This window comes from Pseudophryne corroboree, chromosome 6 (genome assembly GCF_028390025.1).
Source record: "Pseudophryne corroboree isolate aPseCor3 chromosome 6, aPseCor3.hap2, whole genome shotgun sequence".
NCBI lineage: Eukaryota > Metazoa > Chordata > Amphibia > Anura > Myobatrachidae > Pseudophryne > Pseudophryne corroboree.
The window spans coordinates 374,399,869-374,420,156 of NC_086449.1; the positions used below are offsets into that span (position 1 = coordinate 374,399,869).

At 45.9% G+C, this 20,288-nt stretch overlaps 1 protein-coding gene across 1 annotated transcript in view; it reads left to right on the top strand.

Annotated features, from left to right (window-relative positions):
* STRIP2 (striatin interacting protein 2) overlaps positions 1-20,288 on the top strand; it is a 246,197-nt gene that overhangs the window by 194,942 nt on the left and 30,967 nt on the right. The window contains exons 18-19 of the mRNA XM_063926727.1: positions 6,329-6,395; positions 8,577-8,681. Of these exons, the coding sequence (XP_063782797.1) occupies positions 6,329-6,395; positions 8,577-8,681 (172 nt within the window). The remainder of the gene's footprint in view (positions 1-6,328; positions 6,396-8,576; positions 8,682-20,288) is intronic.

Consider the following 20,288-nt stretch of genomic DNA (forward strand, 5'->3'; position numbering starts at 1 on the left):
TTCTAAATATTCCAAAATCGCAGCTGATCCCGACGACACGTCTGCTGTGCCTAGGGATGATTCTGGACACAGTCCAGAAAAAGGTGTTTCTCCCGAAAGAGAAAGCCAGGGAGTTATCCGAGCTAGTCAGGAACCTCCTAAAAACAGTGCATCATTGCACAAGGGTCCTGGTAGAAAATGGTGGCTTCCTACGAAGCAATTCCATTCGGCAGATTTCACGCAAGAACTTTTCAGTGGGATCTGCTGGACAAATGGTCCGGATCGCATCTTCAGATGCATCAGCGGATAACCCTATATCCAAGGACAAGGGTGTCTCTCCTGTGGTGGTTATAGAGTGCTCATCTTCTAGAGGGCCGCAGATTCGGCATTCAGGATTGGATGCTGGTGACCACGGAGCCCAGCCCGAGAGGCTGGGGAGCAGTCACACAAGGAAAAAATTTCCAGGGAGTGTGATCAAGTCTGGAGACTTTTCTCCACATAAATATACTGGAGCTAAGGGTAAATTTATAATGCTCTAAGCTTAGCAAGACCTCTGCTTCAAGGTCAGCCGGTATTGATCCAGTGGGAAAAACATCACGGCAGTCGCCCACGTAAACAGACAGGGCGACACAAGAAGCAGGAGGGCAATGGCAAAAACTGCAAGGACTTTTCGCTGGGCGGAAAATCATGTGATAGCACTGTCAGCAGTGTTTCATCCCGGGAATGGAAACTGGGAAGCAGACTTCCTCAGCAGGCACGACCTCCACCCGGGAGAGTGGAAACTTCATCGAGAAGTTTTTTCCACATGATTGTAAACCGTTGGGAAATACCAAAGGTGGACATGATGGCGTCCCGTCTGAACAAAAAACGGGACAGGTATTGCGCCAGGTCAAGAGACTCTCAGGCAATAGCTGTGGACGTTCTGGTAACACCGTGGGTGTACCAGTCGGTGTATGTGTTCCCTCCTCTGCTTCTCATACCTAAGGTGCTGAGAATTATAAGACGTAGAGGAGTAAGAACTATACTCATGGCTCCGGATTGGCCAAGAAGGACTTGGTACCCGGAACTTCAAGAGATGTTTACAGAGGTCTTATGGCCTCTGCCGCTAAGAAGGGACTTGCTTCAGCAAGTACCATGTCTGTTCCAAGACTTACCGCAGCTGCGTTTGTTGGCATGGTGGTGGAACGCCGGATCCTAAGGGACAAAGGCATTCCGGAAGAGGTCATTCCTACCCTGGTCAAAGCCAGAAAGGAGGTGACCGCACAACATTATCACCACATGTGGCGAAAATATGGCGTGGTGTGAGGCCAGGAAGGCCCCACAAAGAAATTTCAACTAGGTCGATTCCTGCATTTCCTGCAAACAGGAGTGTCTATGGGCCTCAAATTGGGGTCCATTAAGGTTCAAATTTCGGCCCTGTCAATTTTCTTCCAGAAAGAATTGGCTTCAGTTCCTGAAGTCCAGAACTTTGTCAAGGGAGTATTGCATATACAACCCTCTTTTGTGCCTCCAGTGGCACTGTGGGATCTCAACGTAGTTCTGGGATTCTTCAAATCACATTGGTTTAAAACCAGTCAAATCTGTGGATTTGAAGCATCTCACATGAAAAGTGACCATGTTCTTGGCCCTGGCCTGGACCAGGCGAGTGTCAAATTGGTGGTTTTTTTCTCAAAAAAGCCCATATTTGTTTGTCCATTCGGACAGGGCAGAGCTGCGGACTCGTCCCCAGTTCTCTCCCTAAGGTGGTGTCAGTGTTTCACCTGAACCAGCTTATTGTGGTGCCTTGCACCTACTAGGGACTTGGAGGACTCCAAGTTGCTAGATGTTGTCAGGGCCCTGAAAATATAGGTTCCAGGACGGCTGGAGTCAGGAAAACTGACTTGCTGTTATCCTGTATGCACCCAACAAACTGGGTGCTCTTGCTTTTAAGCAGACTATTGCTAGTTGGATGTGTAATACAATTCAGCTTGCACATTCTGTGGCAGGCCTGCCACAGCCAAAATATGTAAATGCCCATTCCACAAGGAAGGGGGGCTCATCTTGGGCGGCTGCCCGAGGGGTCTCGGCTTTACAACTTTGCCGAGCGGTTATTTAGTCAGGGGCAAACACGTTTGTAAAATCCTACAAATTTGATACCCTGGCTAAGGAGGACCTGGAGTTCTCTCATTCGGTGCTGCAGAGTCATCCGCACTCTCCCGCCCGTTTGGGAGCTTTGGTATAATCCCCATGGTCCTTTCAGGAACCCCAGCATCCACTAGGACGATAGAGAAAATAAGAATTTACTTACCGATAATTCTATTTCTCGGAGTCCGTAGTGGATGCTGGGCGCCCATCCCAAGTGCGGATTATCTGCAATACTTGTACATAGTTACAAAAATCGGGTTATTATTGTTGTGAGCCATCTTTTCAGAGGCTCCGCTGTTATCATACTGTTAACTGGGTTTAGATCACAAGTTGTACGGTGTGATTGGTGTGGCTGGTATGAGTCTTACCCGGGATTCAAAATTCCTCCCTTATTGTGTACGCTCGTCCGGGCACAGTACCTAACTGGCTTGGAGGAGGGTCATAGGGGGAGGAGCCAGTGCACACCACCTGATCGGAAAGCTTTACTTTTGTGCCCTGTCTCCTGCGGAGCCGCTTATTCCCCATGGTCCTTTTAGGAACCCCAGCATCCACTACGGACTCCGAGAAATAGAATTATCGGTAAGTAAATTCTTATTATTTGTTTCATAGATTACAGACATGCAGGTATTTATTGCAGTAAATTTCTGTGTCAGGATCAAATATGCGAGCTTTGGCATTTATAGTGTTTGTGACAGATTGCTAGGGTACAGGTAAAGCACTGTGCAGCAGGTGATGGTTCTAGCACCCTGCACCTGTCACGACGCATGCAGTTTCTCTTTCCTGCCTGGGGTGTCACTCTCTGTCCTGGTGCTTCTATCACTTTCTGGTCTGTATCTCAGTGCCGAGTACAGACCGGAGTGCGATAGAAGCATCTGAGAAAAGCGACACCCCAGGCAGAAAAGAGGAACTGCACACGTTGTGACAAGTGCAGGGTGCTACAATGAACACTATGGGGCCGATTCAATTGTTTTACCCCGCCGCTACCACCAGGGGGTACAAAACAGCAATTCAATTGTTTTTTTAATTCAATAACTTTTTATTGAGATTTTAAGGTTTGTATAAATACAAATACAAAACAAATTGAAAATGCTGTAGCAAGTGCAGGTATACGTGGCAGAATACAGAATATACAACAAAAATTGCAAATCAAGAGGACACATGACAAACGATTCAGTATAAGTAGATTGTCTCCCCATACCAAAGTACGCAGAGGCCCACAGGCGCCATGTGAGCCCATACATACTATCCACAGAATAAAATGGGGAGTACCTAGTCCCAAACACGTCACCATAAAGACACATCATTGTTAAGTATAATCCAATAGGATATAAAACGTCTGCCAAACAGCCACAAAAAATAAAACAAAACCCACAAAAACAAACCACCCCTGTAACCCCCGACCCTGTATAGCCTACCCCAACTCAGGTATCTTGGATCCCTAAAACCCCATCCCCTGCTCTAACTACCCTAACTAGCAAATGCCCACACCCACACACACACACACACACACACACACACACACACACACACACACACACACACACACTTTATTCCAAAAGGATAATAGGACTCAAAACTAATAGGAGCAATAAACTAATGACCTTAAGCTAGGCTAAGTCCGGCTCTCCCACAGAAGGATACAGCGTTCCTCCCATATAGCATACTAAGCAGTATATAAACGTATAGCATAGATAGGAGAAGATTCAACCATATAAAAAAAAATACAGGTAATAAAGATATACAAATAATAAAACAAAAATACTGGTAACAAAGATGAGAATCAATCCGGCCAGGCCTCCATCGCGTGCAATATCACAGTATCAGTCTTGTCTCTGGATATCCAAGGATAGACACATCGGGGCACAAAGTACTTAAAGGATAACCTCCCGCCAGCGCGGAGATGTCCCGAAAGGTATTTGAGGCATGGGAGTAACGGATCTGGAAATATCACCACCGGCAGCGAAGGTGTAGAACGGATCTTCAAAAAGCCCATAATGGAGTCTTGACACCCACGGACTAAGGCAATATCCATAACAGTTGGAATCACATCCCTCAGGAGAAATCCAGAAGCTGCGACGGGACACCATGAGCGCAGACCGCAGTGACAGCATGCAAAGGTACAGCTACCACATCTCCGAGCTTTGTAAGGAGCCTTTGCGTAGAGGCAAGGATTGCTTGAAGGATTTGCTGCACAGAATTAGCCATCGGTAAGTTGTGAATTCAAGCCAAACAGGAGGCCCGTGGCAAGATGGCGGCGGCTAGAACACCACCAGAGCCTACCAATAGACCTAGAGCGGGAGCCACCAGCCAGATGACCACAGCAGCAGGGAACAAGGAGACACAGCCGCAGCAGTAATATTGTCACGCTGGAAAGACCGCATCCATCACCCAAAAGGCGTCGCAGCAACAATATGGCGGCAGCCCACGCCCAGCACGCCCCAGACACAGCAGCAGACAGGCGTATGTCGAGGAGAAGCCACTTGCAGGGGTTACACACGATCCTTGAGAACACAGCCGGGAGACAACCAAGAGGCAGCACTCAGGTATGTATAATGTCCCCGAACAGCCGCAGGAGCTGGAGACGAGACACCAAGCCGCAGTGTGAGAAGGCCCGGCTGCAGAGATCTCTGTAAAACTGACAAAAGGCACCACACCGGATCCCTCCCTGGAGCTCCTGGTGATCAGCAGACAATACACCACTGCAGAACCAAATCCAGGGGAGAAAACCGCTACAAAAACAGGATATATTCAAGGATATGAGCGGGAGAGCCGGCAAAAGCTCCCTTCACCTAGCTACTCCAGACCACGCCCCCCAGAGCAATTCAATTGTTACTCCATTTAGAAGCCCAATAGCTGCTGGGCTGACATTTTTTCTGGCAGCCTCCCGATGTGCAAGAAAAAATTAGAGAAAACTCTGCATTTGTCACGTCCAAGCCAGAGTTTGGACGCCCAAAGTAGGGCATTTAGACCCCTATATTGTATGAAATCACAAAAGTCCAATTACACTGCAGGGATGTAGCTTTTACAAGTTTTACAAATTACCCCTATTTGCCGAACTCTGCAAAACAGATCATGTGTAATCATTTGCTTTCTAGCCATCTCCTATAGCATTATTCTCTAGCACATGGGTCTTCAACCTGCGGCCCCCCAGCTGCTGCAGAACTACACATCCTTGTATGCCCTGCCTCAGTTTTAGCATACCTTAATAGCAAAACTGTGGCAAGGCATGCTGCAATGTGTAGTTCCGCAGCAGCGGGAGGGCCGCAGATTGAAGAGCCATGCGCTAGAGCAGGACATGTCAATCTCGCAGCACGTGGGCCGCATGCTGCCCACAGTGCAGATTTTGCAGCCCAAGTTTACTTTTTTTTTAAACGATGGAATGCGGCCCGCCTCTGCCGGATGAGTCACTGTTGGCCTGTCAGCTCCAATGAGGCAGCATTTACCTTTCTACGCATGCGCAAGGTGATAGTGATAGAGAGGGGGAAATGTCCACGGGGGGAGCTGCTACACATGCCCAGCTGACTTTGCCAGGCTCTGCCCCCCGCTGCAGCCATGACGCTATCATGTCCTGTAGGTGTGTGTGCCCGACGGCCCTGTGTACCCAGCTGCCCTACTTGCAGGAGGATTCTTCTGGAATCTGGATAGAAAAATGTCTCTCAACAAAGAAGATAAACTGGAGGGGGCTGGCACAGGGGTGGGAGGTTGAATAGACACAGGAGGCACAGAGGGCTTGTGGCTGGAAAGGACACAAGGAGCAAGAGTGGATACCAGGGGGCATGTGGCTGGACTGGAGAGACAGAGGGGGGCTGGAAGTGACACATTTTACACTCGTATGTATTATACAGGAGAGGGGACCGCACAGTGATCAGATGGGGATTAACACAACTCCCAGCTCCCACTATTAAAGTTGTATTCTTCCTGATACTTGACATCTCTTTGATTATACTTTATTGTTGTTAAACCTTTCAAAATTGCATACAAGACTTTTTTCTTTTTCTTACGGCCCACACAAGGCTTAGACCTTGATTATTTGGCCCAGTTGGGATTTTGAGTTTGACATGCCTGCTCTAGAGCCACAATTAAATTGCTGATATTTGCTGTGTTGTGCTGCAGAGCTAACTGACCCTCAATGTTTTATGTATGTTGACATCTACAGTGTTATGTTTATTAATATGAATATGACTGGTCTCTGCACAGTCTTATTATCATTGTCTTGATTCCCTAGTATTTCTATTCTGGACTTTCCGTCCTGTGTTGTCCACGAGTTGCCTGAACTGACAGCTGAAAGCCTGGTAAGAAATGTAGAGGTGACAGAAGATGTAGGCGCTTTGAAAGGTACTCAGCTGGTATGTAGGGACCTTGATGTCGTTTCCATCTCGTCTACTCCCTCACACACAGGGTTCGCATTGTTTAGTAGGGCAAACATTAGTAAGTGGCTTGGCGGTTATTCTACAATAAGTGACATGCTTATCGTGAGAATTGCAACTCTGCGTCCTCCTTAGGGGAAAACCTGGAGGACGCATGCAATCCAGGTCTTAGGGGAAGACCTGGATTGCACAGTACTTCTGGCTAAATCAGTTGTGCAGATAGCACTACTTGCAGCACTAAAGGCAGCCTCAGCCATGTATTTGCCAGACCATAGCCCTCCTGTATCTCTCACCAGTTCTCCTCTCCAATAAATTGTGTATATTGCTATTAGAGATAATCTAGACCTATGTAAATAAAACTTGAAAAGATCCTAATTAAGAAGGGTCATTTCAGTTATCTGCTAATTACTCTCTGCCGCAAGTAAGTGCTGCACCTACAGAAGCTGCTAACTGGCTGATTTGTATTGACAGTCCAGGGCTAGTGTGGCTGTTGCCTGCATTTCCATCCCCTTGCAATGGCAACTTGCAGGGATGAGTTAATTGAATGACTATATCATGAGTGTAGCATTACACCGTATTTAATCATTTATAACCTCCCTCTTTTTAGCATAGTTCAAACACTTTCAGATCCTGAAAGTCCGTCATTGTGAATGCTTTGTGCAAACGCTACACTTCTGGCTTTCCACTGTACCCCTGGCCTGTCGCTTTTATATCATGTGGCCGCTATCTTGGCGTAGTGTCATCCACAGGGCCCATTTAGAAGTGTGATCACTACTCTACCAGTGAAGGTCATTTGTAGCTGAAATCCACATTGGTATATTTAGTTAGCTGTCTTATGATACTAGAGTTCTCTTTTGCTGACATAAAGAGGCTAAATGCAGGTATTTCAATATGTACAGATATTAATTACTAATTTGTTTTTGTATGCGCTGTCGGCAGCCCTGGGTATGAGATCTAATAGTGACCGTATTGGGTGGAGGGTGTTATGTTGTTTAGGTTTTTCGTGACACGTGACCATATGAAATGTCTACTAGAACGGTCCAGTTGACTCTGGAAACGTACAGTCAGGAATGCCATTTATATGTATCTTGACACTCTCCTATTCCCTCTAAAATAATTCCAGCACTTATAATAGAAATAAAAAACGTTACTTTTATCTCAGGGATCGTATTCCCTCGATGAAAATGAGCTTCAATCCTAGCCTCTGTTATGTTTGACTCACATGGTTAGGTTTAGTGGTGTGATAGAGCCAAAATCATATGTTCTCTTTGCCAAATGGCCAGATCTGTATGAAATGGATTGATACATCTGTGTGATCTGACTCTAATACCTGATCGTTCAAGCACTGAGCTGAGCAACTAGATCATACAATCTTGCATCTATTTTTTTTTTTTTTTTTTCTGGTAAGCCCATAGAAATGCTCCCTGTCCCTGCAATTCCCCCTCCCCCAATCACACACTTGCAGACCCCACACATGGACCAATTGCAAAATAAGACATGCATTTATATATAATTTCCTTCCCATGAGCAATCTGTTGTCGATGACCCAAACTAGTAGTTAAGTCAGAACCTCAGCTTGGGATCTCCTTTTCAAGGTCTGCTAGACTAAAGATTTCCAGGGTCTGCATCGTATAATTTTGTTATAGAGTTCTGAAAATATGGTACCTTTTGACACTCCAAGCTTAAGGAAATGTTTCTGCTTCTATTTTATTCCAATCCCCTCTCTTATGTCAGATGTGCTTGCTACCATTGTTTCAAATAGTACAATAAGCATCTGTCACTGAACAAAGGGAGAAAAAACGTGATCTGTAGTTACATATGATCCCTTTTTTTTTTTTTTTTTTTTTTCAACCATCTTTTTGTATCCTGTACACAGAATGCTTTGCATTTAAAAGAAAATTGTTCAATACATTCTGCACACAGATTGTCTTGTAAATGATGAGGAAAACCATTTAATGGTGCATATTGTCATTATAGAGACAAATCGCTGCATGTCTTTATAGCTGTTGATGAGAAGAAATATTTGTCTTATTCACCAGATCGTACCTCACACTTTTGCAAGCACAGGATAATGTGTGATTCGGTTTTGCTTGTTTATATTTGCAGGAATCAGGAGATAGCAATCAATTCTGTTGGAGAAATCTGTTCTCCTGCATCAATTTGCTGCGAATCCTCAACAAACTCACCAAGTGGAAACATTCCCGCACCATGGTAAGTGTCTATCATACACTATAGGGAGATCAGGGTGGCGGCACAAATTCTTCTTGCAGATGATTACGCAGTGATGGTTAAGATCACTAAACTGATGTATACCTCAACATCGCTAATGTCTGTTCTCTTATGTGTTAACATTTTGTATTATTTTACATCAAGTATTTTTAAGATATATATATTTTTCTTTTGCGTTAAAAAATATAGTAAAATAAAACATCAAAAACTAAGCATACATGTAACAATGAGCATAGTAAAAGCTATGCGACTCAACAAACAAATTCCGAGCACAATATGGTAAAATTTGCATCATAAAACACACTAACAACCAATAAAACATACCACTAGGTATTAGGGTAAATACGGAACAGGAACAATCATAAAGAGTATCATAAGTGATCAATAGTCGATACAGGGTAAGAATGTGTCAGCATTGTGCAGGAGCAGTTAAAACACAATACAGATGGAGATTAGGGGGTATATTTACTAAAGTGCAGGTTTTTAGAAGTGGAGATGTTGCCAGTAGCAACCAATCAGATTCTACTTATTTATCTAGCAACTTCTAGTAGATAATAGCTAGAATCTAATTGGTTGCTGTGGGCAAGATCTCCACTTCTAAAAACCTGTACTTTAATATATACCCCAAGGAGTGTTCAGGGGAAGGAGGTTCAAGGGCATATCTAGATTAATGCTAGAGGGTCCATATTCTATTAGATTAGAGGGGGCTTTTTCGCTTCTGATACATAAAGCGTTTGTGAGAAACTGTCCTGTTAACCAGGGACATCCAGGATGAAAAAGGAAGAGGAACTGGAGCCATCCATGTGCGAGCAATACAAAGACTAAGGTTTATACGCACATACAAACATAGGAACACATTGAGAGGTTTAAAAGGCAAATACAGGCGTCTAGCGGGAATCCGTATACCTGTACCCAATATACAAGCAACATCTCTAGACCAAAAGGAGGTCACCTGAGGAAAGGACCAAAGCAGATGCCAGAAACCTGCAGAAGGGGTTGTACACTTAGGACAGACATCCAAAGACAGGCCACAAAAGCCATAAAGCCTGACCAGGATCCAGTAGACCCTGTGTAGGAAATAAAGTTGGATCTGCTGACATCTGGCATATACGCAGTAGAATCCCGTGGAGGATCCCAGTGGGGACTTTCGGTCTTCATCTGCAAAGACACCCAGATCCACAGTGCAATGGGATCTAGGGTCACACATCCTATAACATTTTACATCTGAAATCGCATTACCCAGTGTTACTCAGATGAGCTCCAGTGCTAACAGCATATACAGCATTTGGCTGTTATTACTAAGCAGTGGTTTCTAGTGCTGATTGGTGCTTTTGAAGGAGTACTCCATGTTCCTGTCCCCACACATTAGTAATAACCATCTCAGGCTATGAGGCTGGTGCTCTTTTCACTTTTGGGAAAGGGCATGCTCCTTTTCATTACATTTATTTGCTGTTTCATAACTGCAAATCGCCTACATACAGTAGCTCAGTGTATACGGGTGATTGCACACTCCCGTGGTCGCTAGCGACAGACACTAGGTTTGATGTGCTGCACATTAAACCTATCGATACTGCTAGCGAATGTGTTTATGCTTATGGAGGATGGGACATAATCGTTCTGTCCTTCATAAAACTCATTCCAGTGTGTACACAGAATATGGGCTCGAGGGCATTCGTTCCAATGGGGTGTAGTATGTGATGCCGGCGGTCAGGCTCCCGGCGGCCAGCATACCGGCACCGGAATCCCGATCGCTGGCATACAGACAGCTGTGCGAGAGCGCAAATGAGCCCCTTGAGGGAGAAAAGATGTCGGTATGCCGGCGGTCGGGATTTCGGCACCAGTATGGTGGTCGTCTGGAGCCCGGCCTCCGGCAACCTGAAGACCACCCTTTCCATTGTCAGAACTAGTGCCCGTCGCACCAGTGTATACTCGGTTTAAGATATGTGCAGCTCCAAATAACCAATTAGAGTGCAATTTTGCAGCCATATCTTATGTGTACACTTGGACAGAAATTGCGCTGAACTCTACATGAGCACCTTAATGCTTTTGCAAATTTTTGTGTATTAAACTCTCTGGGTAGCTCAGTGAATTTCACAATATTCTAGAGGATTTGAAGGCACAATAAGGATCTCTATCAGCAACTTATTAAATCGTAAAAATGAGTAACTTTCTGTAATACTGCTCATAGTAGCAAATATGTTTTCTGAATGCATACTGCTTGCAGGTCAGACACTTTTGCAGTCACACAGAATGGCCATACTGCTTTGGATAACATGAACTATCAAATTGAATATAGATGTGTAATTGGTTTCAAGGGACCAGGAGGTATATTAACATTGGTGTGGTTTGTCAAAGCCACCAATCACCACTGAGTCGTATTTATCATTAATTCCTGTTGCTCTGTTAAAACTATCGGACAAAGCTGCCAGTGATCGACATACTGTATTTTAATATACCGCCAGATCTGTCATTAACATGATCTATGTCCTATAAAAACCTTTAGTTTTCATGACTTGCTAAAATAGAAGTTAATGTATAAAGAAACTACTCTCAGTACTGAATATGTATTTACAATTTTATGCAGCTCGCAATGTAGGGTTTGGGTACAGCGAGTATACTTGTGCACAGGATAGGGACCAAAAATTGAAAATAATATATTGCAAATTAATATAGAAAAGAAAAACCGGTAGGTATGTCCAGTGGAAAACATTTAGATTTCTAATTTTTGAAGGAAAAAAGGTTCTGTCCATGGATGTGCTCCCATAGAGTATATATAGTTCAAAGTTTTGAAAAGGAGAGAAAGGTACTCTTGTTTGGGGCACACTGCTACCCTAAAGTCAATATGGTGACTACAGTAAATTGCTATAAAAACTTAACATTTATTATATTTTGCATTTAAAATAATGACAGGTCATGGGCTGACAAAAAAAATAAATGACAAATATATATAAATTAAAATCCAGAGGTGTGGTCATACAGGTGTGGAATGAGAGACCATACAAGTGTCTGAAATTAGACAAGTCAAAGAAAATGTATATTTACTCCACTCAGTGTCACCACTCGTCCTTAGTGGGTTCTGTGATAAATTCATTGCACAGTGCAATGGAGCAGTGACATATGTGATGAGGGGTTACTCTGTTCCCACAGATCACTGCTATACAAGAATCTATAATAGGCTCAATACATGAGACAGCAAACAGTGAGAACATGTGTTTTTATTAATTGACCACTCTCTGTAAAACAAGTTATAGACACCTATTAAATAGAAATGATTAACACGTCCAGTCAGGAAATATCAGTGAAAGAATGGTCACAGAAATATTGCAGGTATGTTAATATACAAATAAAACACTGAGTGGAGTTAGTATACATTTTCTTTGACTTGTCTAATTTCAGACACTTGTATGTGCTCTCATTTCACACCTGTATGACCACACCTCTGGATTTTAATTTATGTATGTTTGTCATTTGTGGTTTGTTTTTGTTTCTCTTTCATCCACTAGGGGACACTGGAGTCCTATACAGTAGGGGTGTGAAGCCTTGAACCGGAGGTGTGGCACAATCTAAAATTAGCATTGTCTGCACAGCAGGCTCCTCCCCCTTCACATCCCTCCTCCCTCAGTTTGAAAAATTGTGCTTGAGGTAACAGCACGTGGGAGCACTGAAGTCCTGACTAAAAATCTAAAAGGGGCTGCGTAACCCTAATAAAAGGGAGACAAGGCTACCTGATATCAGAGAGACAAAGATCCCTATTGAAGGGACCTTCCTCTCTCCACAGAAGATCCTCCAAGTCCTTCTAACAGTAAGTACTGGTCGAAGGAAAAGCTTAGGGTCCTTCCTGTATTTTTATTTATTTTTATAGTGAGCAGGGAGAGACCTTCCTTACTAAAATATCACTGAAATCCTGTAATAGATCTCTGTAGTAATGCTGCCTCCTGTAATATATCACTGTAATGCTGCCTCCTGTAATAGATCAATGTAATGCTGCCTCCGGTAATATAGCCCCTCACATTGCAGTTACAGCGGCGGGCGCGGGAGCAGAGTGCGGCGTGGGACTTGGCCTTTCCTCCCTGTGAGCAGGGAGGGACGGCAGAGCGGCGCGCTGCACAGCGAGAAGACTGACAGCCGAAGCGGAGCACAGGCGCCGCTACGGGAAACTGTCCAGGCGCGCGCCGGCCAGCGGGTCCGGAGCGCACCAAATAGTGTCCGCACAGAGCGCCAGAGAGTGGACTCGGCGCGCGCCGGCCAGCGGGAGGGGGCTAGAATAAAAGTGCTTACATACCAAGACATCCGAGGCAGCAGCAAGTGGAGCTCATATAGCCTAATGGCTAGGGTTCCTGACAGCAGCATATTTTTCAAAAGTCTTGCAGGACATTAGTGAGGGCCATATTTAATGATTATGGCGCCAGGCTGAGGTAATGGGTGGGTCCTCCCCCTCCCCCCAGTAGAGTACATAGGGGAAGTTGTTTAATAAAGAATTAGCTCCCCCTGCTGCACTGCCTGCATAGTATAATATAGCAGGGAGATCGTTAGGTAACTGCTCCCTCTGCTGGTGAATAATATATATACAGATGATCTCCTGAAAAGTAATCAACTTTACAATTTATATTTTCAAGGGACTTCTGTTTCAAAGATCCTGCAGAAAATACACGGAAGCAAGCGAATACCAACTCTAACATCGTAGCTGATTTACAGTTGGGGTGTGAGGATTGCGAGTCGGCTGGTGTTTTAATTTTTCTTTCTCTGACGTCCTAGTGGATGCTGGGAACTCCGTAAGGACCATGGGGAATAGCGGCTCCGCAGGAGACAGGGCACATCTAAAGAAAGCTTTAGGATCACCTGGTGTGCACTGGCTCCTCCCCCTATGACCCTCCTCCAAGCCTCAGTTAGATTTTCTGTGCCCGACGAGAAGGGTGCACACTAGGGGCTCTCCTGAGCTCTTTGTGAAAGTTTTAGTTTAGGTTTATTATTTTCAGTGAGACCTGCTGGCAACAGGCTCACTGCATCGAGGGACTAAGGGGAGAAGAAGCGAACTCACCTGCGTGCAGAGTGGATTGGGCTTCTTAGGCTACTGGACATTAGCTCCAGAGGGACGATCACAGGTTCAGCCTGGATGGGTCACCGGAGCCGCGCCGCCGGCCCCCTTACAGAGCCAGAAGAGCGAAGAGGTCCGGAAAAATCGGCGGCAGAAGACTTTCCTGTCTTCAGATAAAGGTAGGCGCACAGCACCGCAGCTGTGCGCCATTGCTCTCAGCACACTTCACACTCCGGTCACTGAGGGTGCAGGGCGCTGGGGGGGCAGCGCCCTGAGACGCAATAAATCGTTAGAAAACCTTTTATGGCTAAAATAAATGCATCACATATAACTCCTGGGCTATATGGATGCATTTAACCCCTGCCAAAACTTACAAGAAAACGGATGATAAGGACGCCGAGAAAGGGGCGGAGCCCATCTCCTCAGCACACTGGCGCCATTTTCCCTCACAGCTCAGTTGGAGGGAAGCTCCCTGGCTCTCCCCTGCAGTCACTACACTACAGAAAGGGGTTAAAAAAGAGAGGGGGGCACAAATTAGGCGCAGTATAAACAATACAGCAGCTATAAAGGGAAAAACACTTATATAAGGTTATCCCTGTATATATATAGCGCTCTGGTGTGTGCTGGCAAACTCTCCCTCTGTCTCCCCAAAGGGCTAGTGGGGTCCTGTCCTCTATCAGAGCAGTCCCTGTGTGTGTGCTGTGTGTCGGTACGTTTGTGTCGACATGTATGAGGAGAAAAATGATGAGGAGACGGAGTAGAGTGTCTGTAATAGTGTTGTCACCCCCTGGGGGGTCGACACCTGAGTGGATGTACTGTGGAAATTGCGTGACAGTGTCAGCTTTGTATAAAAGACAGTGGTTGACATGAGACAGCCGGCTACTCAGCTTGTGCATGTCCAGACGTCTCATATAGGGGCTCTAAAGCGCCCGTTACCTCAGATACAGACGCCGACACGGATACTGACTCCTGTGTCGACGGTGAAGAGACAACCGTGATTTCCAAATAGGGCCACACATTGCATGATTGAGGCAATGAAAAAAGTTTACACTTTTCTGATAATATGAATACCACCAAAAAAAAAAAGGGGTATTATGTTGGTGAGGAAAAACTTCCTGTAGTTTTCCGGAATCTGAGAAATAAAATGCGTGGGTTTCCCCCCGATAACAATTGATCATTTCTAAAAAGTTATTGGCAGTATACCTTTTCCCGCCAGAGGTTAGGGTGCGTTGGGAAACACCCCCTAGGGGGGATAAGGCGCTCACACGCTTGTAAGAACAAGGGCTCTACCCTCTCTTGAGATGGCCGCCCTTAAGGATCCTGCTGATAGAAAGCAGGAGGGTATCCTAAAATGTATTTACACACATACTGGTGTTATACTGCGACCAGCAATCGCCTCAGCCTGGATGTGCAGTGCTGGGTTGGCGTGGTCGGATTCCCTGACTGGAAATATGATATCCTAGATAAGGACAGTATATTATTGCCTATAGAGCAATTAAAAGATGCATTTCTATATATGCATGATGCACAGCGGAATATTTGCCGACTGGCATCAAGTATAAGTGCGTTGTCCAATTATACCAGTAAAGTGGTCAGGTGATGCGGATTCCAAACGGCATTTGGAAGTATTGCCTTAAAAGAGGGGATGTACCCCAGGTCGCCTCTCAAAATAAGACGCCGTATTATCAGGCGCAGGCCTGGTTGGCAAGCGGACAAAAGGGTTCCTCTTTTCTGCTCGTGACAGAGGGAGAGGAAAATGGCTGCAGAGATCAGCCAGTTCCAAGGAACAGAAACTCTTTTCCGCCTCTGCCAAGCCCTCAGTATGACGCTAGGGCTTTACAAGTTCAGGCACGGTGGGGTCCCGTTCTCAATGAATTTCAGTGCGCAGTGGGCTCACTCGCAAGTAGACCCCTGGATCCTTCTGGTAATATTTCAGGGGTACAAATTGGAATTCGAGACGTATCCCCCTCGCCGTTTCCAAAGGTCTGTTTTACCGACGTCTCCCGCTGACAGGGAGGCAGTTTTGGAAACCATTCACAAGCTGTATTCCCAGCAGGTGATAATCAAGGTACCCCTCCTGCAACAGGGAACGGGGTATTATTCCACACTATTGTGGTACCGAAGCCAGACGGCTCGGTGAGACCGATTTTAAAATCTAAAATCTTTGAACACTTGCATACAGAGGTTCAAATTCAAAATTGAGTCACTCAGAGCAGTGATTGCAAACCTGGAAGAAGGGGACTACATGATGTCTCGGGACATCAAGGATGCTTACCTTCATGTCAAAATTTACCCTTCTCACCAAGGGTATTTCAGGTTATGGTACAGAACTGTCACTATCAGTTCGGACGCTGCCGTAGGGATGGTCCACGGCACCCCGGGTCTTTACTGAAGTAATGACCGTAATGATGATATTCCTTCGAAGGAAGGGAATTTTAGTTATCCGTTACTTGGACGATTCCCTGATAAGGGTAAGATCCAGGGAACAGTTGGAGATCGGTGTAGCACTATATCAGGTAGTGTTGCGGCAGCACGATTGGATTCTCAATATTCCAAAATCGCAGCTGGTTCCGACGACTTGTCTTCTGTTCCTAGGGATGATCCTGGACACAGTCCAGAAAGAAGGTGTCTCTCCCGGAGGAGAAAGCCAGAGAGTTATCCGAGCTAGTCAGGAACCTCCTAAAACCGAACCAAGTCTCAGTGCATCAATGCACAAGGGTTCTGGGTAAAAATGGTGGCTTCCTACGAAGCAATCCCATTCGGCAGATTCCACGCAAGACTTTCCAGTGGAACCTACTGGACAAATGGTCCGGGTCGCATCTTCAGATGCTTCAGCGGATAACCCTGTCACCGGGGACAAGGGTATCCCTCCTGTGGTGGTTGCAGAGTGCTCATCTTCTAGAGGGCCGCAGATTCGGCATTCGGGACTGGGTCCTGGTGGCCACGGATGCCAGCCTGCGAGGCTGGGGAGCAGTCACACAGGGAAGGAATTTCCAGGGCTTATGGTCAAGCCTGGAGACATCTCTTCATATAAACATTCTGGAACTAAGGGCCATTTACAATGCCCTAAGTCAAGCGAAACCCCTGCTTCAGGGTCAGGCGGTATTGATCCAATCGGACAACATCACGTCAGTCGCCCACGTAAACAGACAGGGCGGCACGGGAAGCAGGGGGGCAATGGCAGAAGCTGCAAGGATTCTTCGCTGGGCGGAGAATCATGTGATAGCACTGTCAGCAGTATTCATTCCGGGAGTGGACAACTGGGAAGCAGACTTCCTCAGCAGACACGACCTTCACCCGGGAGAGTGGGGACTTCACCCAGAAGTCTTCCACCTGATTGTAAACCGTTGGGAAAAACCAAAGGTGGACATAATGGCGTCCCGTCTAAACAAAAAACTAGACAGATATTGCGCCAGGTCAGGGGACCCTCAGGCAATAGCGGTGGACGCTCTGGTAACACCGTGGGTGTACCAGTCAGTGTATGTGTTCCCTCCTCTGCCTCTCATACCAAAAGTACTGAGAATCATAAGAAGGAGAGGAGTAAGAACTATACTCGTGGTTCCGGATTGGCCAAGAAGGACTTGGTATCCGGAACTTCAAGAGATGCTCACGGACGAACCGTGGCCTCTACCTCTAAGAAAGGACCTGCTCCAGCAGGGGCCTTGTCTGTTCCAAGACTTACCGCGGCTGCGTTTGACGGCTTGGCGGTTGAACGCCGGATCCTGAAGGAAAAAGGCATTCCAGATGAAGTCATCCCTACCCTGGTCAAGGCCAGGAAGGACGTAACCGCAAAACATTATCACCGCATTGGCGAAAATATGTTGCGTGGTGAGAGGCCAAGAAGGCCCTACAGAGGAATTTCAACTGGGTCGTTTCCTCCATTTCCTGCAAACAGGACTGTCTATGGGCCTAAAATTAGGGTCCATTAAGGTTCAAATTTCGGCCCTGTCGATTTTCTTCCAAAAGGAACTGGCTTCAGTGCCTGAAGTTCAGACATTTGTAAAAGGGGTACTGCATATACAGCCTCCTTTTGTGCCTCCAGTGGCACCTTGGGATCTCAATGTTGTGTTGAGTTTCCTAAAGTCACATTGGTTTGAACCACTCACCACTGTGGACTTAAAATATCTCACATGGAAGGTGACGATGCTGTTAGCCCTGGCTTCAGCCAGGCGTGTGTCAGAACTGGCGGCTTTATCATTTAAAAGCCCTTATTTAATATTTCATTCTGACAGGGCAGAATTGAGGACTTGTCCTCAATTTCTACCTAAGGTGGTTTCTGCATTTCACATGAAGCAACCTATTGTGGTACCTGCGGCTACTAAGGACTTGGAGGATTCCAAGTTGCTTGACGTGGTCAGGGCCCTGAAAATATATGTTTCCAGGACGGCTGGAGTCAGAAAATCTGACTCGCTGTTTATCCTGTATGCACCCAACAAACTGGGTGCTCCTGCTTCTAAGCAGACGATTGCTCGTTGGATTTGTAGTACAATTCAGCTTGCACATTCTGTGGCAGGCCTGCCACAGCCAAAAATCTTAAAATGCCCACTCCACAAGGAAGGTGGGCTCATCTTGGGCAGCTGCCCGAAGGGTCTCGGCTTTACAACTTTGCCGAGCAGTTACTTGGTCAGGAGCAAATACGTTTGTAAACTTCTACAAATTTGTTACCCTGGCTGAGGAGGACCTGGAGTTCTCTCATTCGGTGCTGCAGAGTCATCCGCAATCTCCCGCCCGTTTGGGAGCTTTGGTATAATCCCCATGGTCCTTACGGAGTTCCCAGCATCCACTAGGACGTCAGAGAAAATAAGAATTTACTTACCGATAATTCTATTTCTCGTAGTCCGTAGTGGATGCTGGGCGCCCATCCCAAGTGCGGATTGTCTGCAATACTGGTACATAATTATTGTTACCAAAAAATTCGGGTTATTGTTGTAGTGAGCCATCTTTTATAGAGGCTTCTCTATTATCATGCTGTTAACTGGGTTCAGATCACAAGTTGTACAGTGTGATTGGTGTGGCTGGTATGAGTCTTACCCGGGATTCAAAATCCTTCCTTATTGTGTACGCTCGTCCGGGCACAGTATCCTAACTGAGGCTTGGAGGAGGGTCATAGGGGGAGGAGCCAGTGCACACCAGGTGATCCTAAAGCTTTCTTTAGATGTGCCCTGTCTCCTGCGGAGCCGCTATTCCCCATGGTCCTTACGGAGTTCCCAGCATCCACTACGGACTACGAGAAATAGAATTATCGGTAAGTAAATTCTTATTTTTTCTTTTTTTCTTTAATTTTTTATTATTGTTAATTAAAGTAAAGTTATTGGCCTGCTCCTTTTATATACGAAAAGGACAGGTAATTCCAGCTGGATCCAATACCTTCGCTTCCGTCATCTCCCAGTCTTTCTCTTCCTAGTTTAAAGGGTGAAAGCGCGGCGGGCTACCCTGGTACAGGGTTTTCAAAACAACATGTCTAAGGCAACCAAGACCTCCAAGACCTGTTATGTTTGTACGAAATGTAACAAGAAGAGCACGCGGGTTGGCAGCTCCAGGGTGTGCGACTCCTGCTTAAACAAGGACGCTCCACCTGGGAGCAGTGCTCTGGCCAAGGTATGGGAAGACAACCTTGCTAATAGAATCTCCATGGAGATGGCAGAGTCGCGCAAGCAGCAATCAGAATGGGCTGCGGGATTCTCAAAGACGATGGAGGAATTTCTCATCAGGTTAACGCCGCCCGCACCCGCAGAAACGAGTGTGCGCAAAGCGGTTAAAAGAACTCTGCCTATGATACCAAAATCAGAGGAGGAAGAGGGTTTTCTTCCTGATACGGAGGAAGGTGAGTTAATTGAAACTAACCTAGACGCCGACTTTCCAGAGGAGGACTCGGCAATCTCAGGTCTAGACTCCTTAATTGACGCGGTAAAAGAGATCCTAAGTTTTAAGGACGAGGAAATACGGGAGCCGGAGGATTTCGATTTGTTCGAATCCCAGAAGCCGCGTTCAGCAGTGTTTCATATTCCTAAATCCCTCCAATCTCAGATAGAGGAGGCTTGGAAACAACCTGACAAACGGTTTCAATTTCCGAAACGGTTTCAGGTAACTTATCCCCTACCTAAGGGTGTAATGGGCAAGTGGGAGACTCCGCCGGTAGTGGATGCTTCCCTAGGAAAGTTGTCAAAAAAGACAATTTTACCAATTCCTAACGTAACTACTTTTAAAGGATGCGTCAGACCGTAAAGTTGACACTGCGTTAAAGTAAATTTTTGTTGCAGCTGGTGGAGCGCAGAGACCTGCGATCGTCTGTGCTTGGGTCAACAAGGCCATGGGTGCATGGTCCGGCCGTATTGTACAAGCTATTGAGGAGGAAAATAGCTTAGAAGAGATTACCCAACTGGCAGAACACATTCGAGAATCTGCATCGTACTTGTGTCAAGCTTCTAAGGATATTAGCTGAATAGCATCGCGCATATCTGCATCGGCCATATCGGCTAGAAGGATTTTATGGCTCAGAGAATGGCAGGAAGACTCTGAGACCAAGAAGGCGGTAGAATCCATCCCTTTTGGGG